This window comes from Mya arenaria, chromosome 8 (genome assembly GCF_026914265.1).
Source record: "Mya arenaria isolate MELC-2E11 chromosome 8, ASM2691426v1".
In the NCBI taxonomy this organism is placed as follows: domain Eukaryota; kingdom Metazoa; phylum Mollusca; class Bivalvia; order Myida; family Myidae; genus Mya; species Mya arenaria.
In genome coordinates this window covers 39648357-39660217 of record NC_069129.1, presented here as the reverse complement: position 1 = coordinate 39660217, position 11861 = coordinate 39648357, and the positions used below count along the sequence as shown (strand labels likewise).

Sequence of the window (11861 nt, the reverse complement as noted above, 5' to 3'; positions counted from 1 at the left end):
ATGATTACTAGTGCACTCTTTGCTGTGATAACGAGTACGCTCTTAGCAGTGATAACCAGTACACTCTTAGCAGTGATAACCAGTACACTCTTAGCAGTGATAACTAGTACCCTCTTAGCAGTGATAACTAGTACACTCTTAGCAGTGATAACTAGTACACTCTTAGCAGTGAGTATCAAACCTGTAACCCTCAGATCTAGAATCTATTAAGTTAACCACATTGCCATGGCCTGGGAAGAAAAACAGACGACTGGAATGAAATTCAACAGGTTTATTGCCAGTCATGCCTATATACATAACATTGATGTACACAGTACATATTAAATCAAGATTGTACATAGCACAAATACATCTGGCATAAAATGTTGCTACAACGCAACTTGGGCAGAATAACAATGATATGAACAAACAGTAACATAGTCAAATTCAATGCAAGTTACAACTTTGAGTAATGAATGAATGTATGAAACAATGGGGTGAAGTTTTACTGATCATTTACAGTTCATAAGAGCAGACATTAATAATAAAAATAATTCAATTTATTTCATTTTTCGAATGGACAGAAGATGATAAATAAAGGAGAAATGAAAATGCCAAGAAATAAATACTTGTACATGCAAGATTAAATCTATTTAAATACCAGTGTACCTGCCTGTTAAAATCTATTAAAATACTTGTGTACATGCATGGTAAAGGTATTTTAATACACATGTACATGCATGGTAAAAGCTATGTAGGTTAAATATTTGTATATATGCATAAGCTTGTAACAAAATGGGGCAATATACATAGAGTGAAATCAATGCACTACATATAGGCAATACTGGATAACAAACGTATCAAAAAAATAAAATTGAAGTTAGTAAAGGTAAAATCATGAAGCATACTTAATAAATAATAAACACAGAACACACTAAACAACCAAAATCTGCATACAACTAAAATATCGAGCGATTGTCCAAGTTACTGAAATGAAAATGCATAATCATCCAAATGAGAAATACTATGACAACTAAAGGAACAGCCCTGGAACGTGAATTTACTAGTACATGTCATAGAAACCATTCTTGTTTTTATTGAAATTAATTAAACATTTAAAGCATATTGAATAGAACTCTTCCTTTCAACCTTTTCTTCAACAATATTTTAACTGTTTTATAGTTGGTATAAACACTGAACTAGTTTGCATAGAGTAAGAACATCAAACACAAGTATGGGAAATAATATCTATAGAAACAATCCTAATACAAGGAAATATGTAGGAAGTTACCGGGTCTGTGGTATGCATAGTAATGAACATTCATGTTACAACCAGTTTCTAAAAATTTTCAATTTGAAAATGTTTATGCATTATAAAAACTATATTATATATATTATTACTATATGTCTCATGAACATTTTCCATACAAGTACCAACATTAGTATTTGAGTCAGCAACATTGTTACATTCCTACACAGTTAATGATGAAATAAATATTTAACCTTCTAATGCACAGAAATTATTTGTCAGCCGACACATTATCTCTTTAATGGTCTGCATTTTCAATTTTAATTTTAATTACCTTTAAGGTAGTCAGAAATACATGTATTAAAAAGATAATTGTTCATGAAAATGCATTAGCTCTTTTCTTTTACTGCATTCAAGACATAATATGATCCAGAATTTAGATGTTATTTTAAAGCTCTTTATTACTCAGCTAAGAACCTGAGCCAGTCAAACTGATTCTGGGAAACAGATCTATAACATGGTGAAATGACTGACTGAACTGCATGACATTCTAGTAAAAATTTCAAACAAAATACAGGCAACAATATTTGACCTTTTTTAATCAAGATCTACATGAATGTACATTGTTTCCCTGTCTATTGATTTTTATGCAATGCCTATCTTATACCACATACAATATATCAAAGGTACACTTACTGTTCACTGCAGGAATAAAACCTCTTTCAAAAGTGAAAAAATCAAGTTATCTGAAATAATGTTTCTAATATGCTCACAAAAAAATAATTAAGGGTCAACATACAATTGTTGAAATATAGATCATAAATCAACATCTGACAAAAGCCTATTCGGAGGTTGCTGGTATATGCGGTAGTTTAATTCCAATCTAAATATGAGAAAACATTTCTTTTAATAACTTATTCTTTATTAATTTTGTTGAGTAAAGTATCAAAAATTGAATCAACATACATATGTATCTCATGTAACCAATATAATTGTTTTAATTTCACAACCGGTATATGCAAGCACAAGTAAAAATATACATGTACAATACTGGACTATAACACATTTTCTGTGGGTTGAAACTGCTTACCAAAGTATTCTGTATCAGTCATTTAAAGCAACAAAGATAATATTTCTAAACATAAAAAACCTCAGTTACATGAAATTATGCAGAGAAAACACAAAACACTTGTACAGAAAGAGCCTGGTACAGTATAATGCTATCTGACCTCACAACGTATAATAATAATTAATAAATTAGGGTTCTTAAGCAGAACTTAAAAAGGGCGGGATGTTGCAGAAAAGTGGAAAAGTGATGAAGGTGAAAAGGGCACATTATATTTGTATCGACTGTGAGGAACTTAGATACTATAAACTTGACAGAAAAATAAAGATTTTTTTGCTTCATTTAAGTAGTTTAGGGTGTCAGCTGCCATACATTTCAAGCTTGTATGTATACAATATACTACCCCAAAATACACCTAAAATAAATGTCCAGTAGGACAATAATAAATTAGGGTCTGGTGCAAAAATTTAAGGTTGGTCGGGAAACCAAAATTATGCACATTTATTTTTGTAATGCCTCAGCCTATCAATGTGAGGATACAAGCAGAGCACATCCATCTTATATACTGAAGATAGAATATTTAGTACTATAATGTACTTCTATTTTGGTTTTCATTATTAACCCGCACAATTATAATAAAGATCAAAATAATGAATACCAAAATGGGACTTTTTAATTGAAATGATGTTGGATAGATTCAAATATGAAGCCATTTAATTAACACAATGAGTGAATGAGCCACACCTTACAACTTTTGGTCTTGTTGACAGGCAAAATGATTTCATAGAAGTGACCACATCAGCTGCCCCTCCTTCATCACTTCCTTATATAACTTTAAGGTAAAAAGTCGTGTCTATGAGGCTATTGATAGAAGAGAAAAAGACATGTATCTAAGAAGGAAAGGGTCAAGTAAAATGACAAAGTTATGATGTTTGCATTTTGTACATGTTTACAATTAAGGAGTTATTGAGGGGTCATACAACATCTCAATGTAGTTATATAAACACCAGGTTCATGCTGATGACAAACTAAATATATATATATACTTGTAATATTATGAAAACAGATTCTCTGTTCTTAATAATTACAATCTGCATATTGATAGGGTCTCATTCTATTTTTACACTTTTTATCAACAAGATCAAACATTGCTAGATGCCTCAGCCCTCTAAAATATCTTTAGTTATGCAGTTTATTTTTAAGCAGTAGGACTTGGTGGTTAATGACTCGTTAAACAATCTTTAAGGTACTTGTTCACAGGGTTTATAATGGTGACTATTTTCTCAAACTTTGTTGCAATTTAATTTCTCTTACCAACTTTAGTCTGGCGTTGAAAAATGTGACAAGTCCCTTTGTGTTTTATAAATTGTCAATGCTTGTCCTATGGAGGGGTCTGTCTCATTGATACGTGATGTTGGCACATAGGGACTTGTTGGAACCATTATAGCTCTGATAAATGTGAAAAACGATAAGATTGATGAACATGATGATATCCAGTGGCAATCAGTGTGAACACGGCATAAGTGCAATTTGCCCCATAATTAGTGTGAAAATGGAAAACTCAAGCAGAGGATGGCGAGATAATACCACGCACACACACACACACAAACAAACCATTTTCCTCTCTTTTAGTTTGAAAAGGTAAACCGTACAACTCAAGCTGTGATTAGTGTGAAAATGGACAGTGTGAAAATGGCACACACACCATGATATTCACAAATCAGTTTGAACATGGCATAAATACGAAAACTATCTTCCAACATTTAATTTGGTATAGAAACCACCTTTCCCTCATTATGCGTGATAATGGCAGGTAAACCATCGTCAATATACAAGTATGAAAACGGTTTCAACCATCTTTAGCCAGTCAATGTGAAAATGGCAGGTAAACCATCTTCTCTAAACTAAATAACAACTTGACATCTCCTCAGGTCTGAACATTTGAGCTTTTACGTTTTTCTATAGAGCCTTTGAACTCCATAGCCTGCATCCATATGGATGTTGAACACATGAAATATAGCAGTATTAGCGTTATAAACACCATGAGTATTGTCTTGTTCTTGCACACTCTAACTTGGGGAATCTTTTTCCGAGTGAATGACAATGTTATCACCACAGCAACAAGGACTAGAAATAGGAGCGCCATCGTCAGCTGACTACCTACTTGAACCCATGCCTGAAAATATACAAAGGTTTCTATTATAATTGATCACTTTGTAAAGATATAAACTACCGTAAATCACTGTGTATAGAACACATTTTTTGCCCCCAGAATCCCCCGCCCCCCCCCCCCCCCCCCCCCCCCCAATAAAAAAATGTCTGCACCTTATCTAAAGTATTAGGCTTTTGCCCATATTTTTTGAAGTCCATTTTTGTCCAAAATTGCTTTAATAGAGAAATAAATGAAATAAAAGGTGTTTGTTTACATTTCACTTCCTATTTATGTTACATCAATTGAGGATTTAGTTTTATCAGTGGTGGAAAATCGGGTGCCGATAGCATCAGCAGAAGAAAACAAATAAACATAGTTTTAAAAATTGTACAGTAGATTTTGTATTGAAAAAATAGACATGCATACAGTAAGATGTCATTGTGCACTGTCAATGAACGATCGTTCATAGGTGAGAAAAACTCTCCCTGCCTAACAGCTGCTGTACAAACCAATATGTTCAAACTGTTGTGATAAGTGTTTTTTTATCCATAACACGTGATATCAGGATGACAGCATGAAATTGTTGTTCATTGATTATGTACATAGAATTACAGTATTGCAGTTAACTATGTACAACTTTGTAAAACTATGCTTTATACCACTTGTGCTATTGTTATTTCAATTTGTTTCATCATATATGTACATGTACTGTACTATTTAATAAGCCATTTTTACGATTCAATAAAAAAAATCATATTTTCTCACAATAGTCCTATCTATGGTATTAATGGTAATATTTTTTTTCTCCTGATTTTTCTCATATTTTTTGCCTGCATCCTATCTATGCTCTCCTAACACAGTGATTTATGGTACTTTTATTAAGAAACACTGTGCCTTAATCGTGCATATCAGTCAATAGTAAAGCATAATGGGTTGCACTAAGAGAAAGGTATTAATAATATCAGCTTTTTAATAGCTGTTTAATCCTTCCATATGATATATGTATATTATGTCTTGTTTCAATATAATTATGTTCATGAAAAAATATAATGCTTAAAACTATCGGCTTGTACTTGAACAGAACATCAAAATGAAACATATTACTGCTTAAAACTAATATAAACAAGAGCTGTCACAGTATGTGACGAATGCCCCCGAATGTGACATTGACCTACGAACAAGGTCAGTACATGAAAAGTTGATCTTGCCTTTACGTGTCAAATACATATGGCAAGTTATTTTAAATTGCCTCTGAACATAAAAAAATACCACCCATACTTGACAACCTACACTGTTATGTCCTTATATTCAGAATTCCCTTGTGAATAAACACTTAGTGTATCTTTCACCTTAGAGGTAGGGACATGGGTCTTGCACACGACACGTCGTCTTCGTATGTGGAACATATGTAGCAAGTTATTTTAAAATCTGTCCATACAAGAGAAAGTTACAGCCCGGACACGACAACCTATACTCTATGTCCTTATATGCAGCACTCCATTGTGAATAAACACTAAGTGTGACCTTGAACTTTGAGGTAGGGACACCGGTCTTGCACGCGACACGTCGTCTTGATATGTGGAACACATGTGGCAAATTATTTTAAAATCTGTCCATACAAGGGAAAGTTACAGCCGGACACGACAACCTATACTCTATGTCCTTATATGCAGCACTCCATTGTGAATAAACACTAAGTGTGACCTTGACCTTTTAGGTAGGGACACGGGTCTTGCAGGCAACACGTCGTCTTGGTATGTGACACACATGTGGCAAGTTATTTTAAAATCTGTCCATACAAGAGAAAGTTACAGCCCGGACACAACAACCTATACTCTATGTCCTTATATGCAGCACTCCATTGTGAATAAACACTAAGTGTGACCTTGACCTTTGAGGTAGGGACACGGGTCTTGCACGCGACACGTCGTCTTGGTATGTGGAATACATGTGGCAAGTTATTTTAAAATCTGTCCATACAAGGGAAAGTTACAGCCCGGACACGACAACCTATACTCTATGTCCTTATATGCAGCACTCCATTGTGAATAAACACTAAGTGTGACCTTGACCTTTGAGGTAGGGACACGGGTCTTGCACGCGACACATCGTCTTGGTCTGTGGTACACATGTGGCAAGTTATTTTAAAATCTGTCCATACAAGGGAAAGTTACAGAGCCGGACGGATGGACGGACGGACGGTGCAATTTTAATATGCCCACCTTAGGGGGCATAAAAACACACACTATATCTTACTCCGTTCAAAAGTCTATCAAATGCAAGAATAATAAATAGAGAAAATCTACTATGGTAAAAAACCACTGGTGCTGTATTGCCACCCTGTGAACATTGTTTATATCACAGGAAAACAATATCAACATACATGGGCAATCATCTATTCTCAAGTGAAAAGTGCTCAATTTTACAGTTTATATACTTTGCAATTGAGATGCCGAATAGTAGACATATAATAGAGTTAAACATAAAAGGGTACAGCATTGAAGAAATATAAAGCATCACTGCCAGTCATATGGCATTATGAGGACGGCCAGTCAACCCCCAAAATGTATATATGCAGAGGTCTGCTCACTTTCTGATTGGCCCATCCGTATAATGCCATATGGCCTGAAGTCGTGTTTACTATTTCTTATATTATACCAACATTTGGTGTCTTTAAATACATACTGACCTTTTCCAAAGTTTTATTTTCAATATTCTAGGCAAAACAAATTCTTATTTACATGGTAATAGGTATGGTCAGATAAGTCACTTAAAATGTAACACATGGCTGCTCTTTATTTGATGAAAATATACTCATTTATAAACTGCTAAAAAAGGGAGCAATTCTATGCAAGGTACGCTATATGATTATAATTTGGTTTTGTTTCAGTATATCTTTATATCACAATCGTTTTATGATGACAACTTTTATAAAAATCACACATGAATATCATGTTATAATATCTTCATATTGTATATTTCTAAAGGAACAGACACGATACACTTCATAACAAGTATTTGATTTCGAAATTAATGGCTTAATTGTTCACTTATTTATTTATCTCTGTTAATAAGATAAACACTGAAAACAAGCTGGTGGGTTTCTTATAACTACAGGGGAGTAAGAAAATGGTTAAGGTAATATGTGCTACTGGGTATATGAAGTGTTAACAGTATTGTCAAGCGGTTGTGTGGCCTTCATACACTGTTTCATCAATGCAGTATCTACTGTTTATATTTGTTTATGATATACATCTTACATCAGAGGAGCCCCAAAGTAAGCGAAACATGCAGTCTCTCAGACTCTGCAAGAACAAGGTCTCATATTCTTTTTATTCAGCTTAGGCCAAAGAAAAATGTTTTTTAGATTCTCATCCAGAATCAGAATGTTTAAAGTTTGGTGTTGTTTTCTAAAATACAAGCCACTTCTGGCAGAGGTCAAATTCTTGTGAAACAAGAACATCATGGGACAGAGGTCAACAATGATTGGAACCAGAGTTATGAGCCCTGCTGGATGTGTGCATACTGTCACTGGGAACATCTGGACCACCCGTCATTTGATCAACTGTTTTAGAGTTATGGCCAGGTGTTTGGAGGATAACAATGCTGCTGACACTGATGACAATCCTGTGACACCAATAGCAATGTCGCTGACACCGATGGCAATGCTCCTTACACTGATGACAATGCCACTGACACCGATGACAATGTGGCTGACACCGATGGCAATGTGGCTGACACCGATGGCAATGCCGCTGACACCGATGACAATGCCACTGACACCGATGGCAATGTGGCTGACACCGATGGCAATGCTGTTGACACCGATGACAATGCCACTGACACCGATGACAATGTGGCTGACACCGATGGCAATGCTGCTGACACTGATGACAATGCCACTGACACCGATGACAATGTGGCTGACACCGATGGCAATGCCCCTGACACCGATGACAATGTGGCTGACACCGATGGCAATGCCGCTGACACTGTTGACAATGACAACAAGGCTATGACAATACCACCACTATTTTACTTCCAAAAACAGACAAGCTTATACCAATTCTGGCCAGGGTTTTGGTCAGGGGATGAAAATCAATCAATTATTGTTCTTGGGCCTAAGCTTTCTACTAAGATTGTTCTATACCAATATTAAGTTCAAAGCATGCATGCATAATTGATTACCACCATACAAGATTTAAACAGTTTTAAATTTGGCTCACAGACCATCATGCAAAGGAACCACACCAAAGTTTGTTTTAAATCTACAGAACTCGTGTTTAATACCAGCCACTGAAAATTAACAATTGCAGAGAATGCATCAAGTAAAGAAATGCAAAGAAGAAAATCCCTGATATTTCATAACACCGGTTACTTACAAGCAAAACATAACAAATTGTCTACAAAAGAAATTAAATCACGACAATATACATGGAAGTGTTTTTAATTCTGTAGACTGTATGATTCACCATTAGCTATTAAAATGTCTTTTTCATCCTGTAAAGGCATAAAAAAGGCTCAATAAAAACATTATGCTGGAAGAAATGAAGCATTTTAAAAATACTTTGCAAGACGGCCAAAAAAATTCACAGGTATCAATGATGTTAGGCATCCAGGGTACAAATATGTGAATGTTGGATGCCTGATGACCCCATATCATACTTTTATCATTTGAAAGGGCTTTATGTGCGCAACAAGAATATGTGAAATTTATATTAAAAATGATATTACATACCAAGTTAAGTGTGCCCTGAGAGAGAGACGAGGAAAATCTGATTGTTACATATCTCATTTCAGTTGACAGAACAACTTTAGTATACAAACTGAGGTAATATTATCTATAATGTATTCCAGGTCATTTATTTTGCCTATTACTAAGCAACCATCAACACCCTTTCAAATGATACCATAATTATATGGAGTCACCAGGCATCAAACTGGAACATTATTGCCACTGGCTCGGTGAAATGACATGCTTATTTGTACACCGAATACCTTAAATCCAATGCATAACTGCAATAATGCACACCAATATAGGATACAAATTACGCTAAGCAATTTGGTAGTATCTACATGAGAAAAGCCTGTGTTTCATGCTGTGTGAAACTCTTTAACAAACATAGGAAGCAATACTGGAACCTGTTGTATGCTATGTGAATAAGAAAAAAGATAACCCGAACCTGTTGTATGCTATGTGAATAAGAAGAACGATAACCCGAACCTGTTGTATGCTATGTGAATAAGAAAAAAGATAACCCGAACCTGTTGTATGCTATGTGAATAAGAAGAAAGATAACCCGAACCTGTTGTATGCTATGTGAATAAGAAGAAAGATAACCCGAACCTGTTGTATGCTATATGAACAAGAAGAAAGATAACCCGAACCTGTTGTATGCTATATGAAGAAAAAAAAAGATAACCCGAACCTGTTTTATGCTGTGTGAATAAAAAGAACGATAACCTGAACCTGTTGTATGCTATGTGAATAAGAAGAAAGATAACCCGAACCTGTTGTATGCTATGTGAATAAGAAGAACGATAACCCGAACCTGTTGTATGCTATATGAATAAGAAGAAAGATAACCCGAACCTGTTTTATGCTGTGTGAATAAAAAAGAAAGATAACTGGAACCTGTTGTATGATTTTGGAATGACAGGAAAGATTATCCAACCCTGCTTCATGCTATGTGAAGAAGAGAAAAGATAACCTGACCCCACTTCATGCTCTGTAAATAAGTACATGAATAGTCAGTCCTATTAGTAAGCTACTTTAGTGTTGTACAATGTTATAGAAACAAACTACAACAACACAGTGGTGGCCAAGTACTCAAACCGCCTGGCAATACCTGTGAACAGTCGGCCATAGAGCCTCCTTTCTGCTCAAACTCCACTTTAATATTCTCCACCTCGTATCTTTTCTCAGGGGCCGCAACTCCACACTGGTTGTTGGTGCAGTTACTGGCCATTGTCTCATTTTCTAGGTGCCGTTTGCGGCCTCGACGAAGACAATAGTCTGACCCACTCATCTGGCTTACTGGCAAACCTCGGCTGTAAATGTAGAAAAAATATGCAAATGTTCGCAAAGTAATAACAAGAATGGCGCATAGCTGGACAATTATTAGAGTCAATGCTATGGACCTTGCTAAACATGTGTGTATTGTCTCTAGCAACATGTGTTCCTAGTTTTATTTGAACATCTTGTACAGATTTTGAGTAATGGCCAAAGGTGAAAGTTTTTGCACAACTATAACGGCGCTGACAAAGGCAAAGAAACAAAGGCTATGACAATACCGCCACGTTTTTACTTTGAAAAACAGACGAGCATAAACTTCTCCTTTTTGTAATTTAAACCTGAAACTATACGTGATACACTAATTTATGCCACCATTTTTGATCCCTCTGCACATACCTGAGCATACGACACCTGTGTTCCTGCAGTCTGGCTGCAGCACTCTCGATATCTCGCACATCCTTGTGACTCCACAGACGCTCTGCTGTCGCTGATCCTGCTGGCCTGAATAAGCACAAAACAAAGGACATTAGAAAACTAATTTAAGTATGTATTCAATAAACTCAACTGAAATAAAAAAGCTTTGAAACAGAAATCTACAGCTGCTCCATTTCAATAACGAATATTAGTTGCAAAAGAAGTTGAACGTACTGATTTCTAGTTCCCATGAAAATAACTTGGCACTACTATTAACTGTGGACATTGACCTTATTATTGCCACTGACTATTGAGATTGCACTTACTCATCATTGCCAGTTGCTATGGAGACTGCACATATTGATTGTGACCAGTTGCTATGGAGTTTGCTTTTACTCATCATTGCCAGTTGCTATGGAATCTGCACTAAATCATCATTACCAGTTGCTATGGAGTTTGAACAGACTTATTTTTGCCAGTTGCTATGGAGTTTGCTCTTACTCATCATTGCCAGTTGCTATGGAGTTCCGACTTACTCATCATTCCCAGTTGCTATGGAGTTTGCTCTTACTCACCATTATCAGTCGCTATGGAGTTTGGTTTTACTCACCGTTATCAGTTGCTATGGAGTTTGCTCTTACTAATCATTATCAGTTGCTATGGAGTTTGCTTTTACTCATCATTATCAGTTGGTATGGAGTTCTCTTTTACTCATCATTATCAGTTGCTATGAAGTTTGCTCTTACTCATCATTATCAGCTGCTATGGAGTTTGCTTTTACTCATCATTATTAGTTGCTATGGAGTTTGCTCTTCCTCATCGTTATCAGATGCTTTGGAGTTTGCTCTTCCTCATCATTATCAGTTGCTATTGAGTTTGCTCTTACTCATCATTATCAGTTGCTATTGAGTTTGCTCTTACTCATCATTATCAGTTGCTATGGAAATTGCTCTTACTCATCATTATACAAAGTAGCCATTCAGAA

The 11861-nt window shown here is 35.6% G+C and overlaps 1 protein-coding gene across 4 annotated transcripts in view; it reads right to left on the bottom strand.

The window, feature by feature from the left end:
* Positions 1-256: 256 nt before the first annotated feature.
* Positions 257-11861, bottom strand: part of LOC128242569 (uncharacterized) — a 74949-nt gene continuing 63344 nt past the window's right edge. For all 4 annotated transcript variants that reach the window (XM_052959770.1, XM_052959772.1, XM_052959773.1 and 1 more), the window contains 3 exons: positions 10859-10963; positions 10296-10497; positions 257-4470 (listed from right to left, as the gene is read on the bottom strand). In XM_052959770.1, the coding sequence (XP_052815730.1) occupies positions 4222-4470; positions 10296-10497; positions 10859-10963 (556 nt within the window). In that variant the 3' untranslated portion in view covers positions 257-4221. The remainder of the gene's footprint in view (positions 4471-10295; positions 10498-10858; positions 10964-11861) is intronic.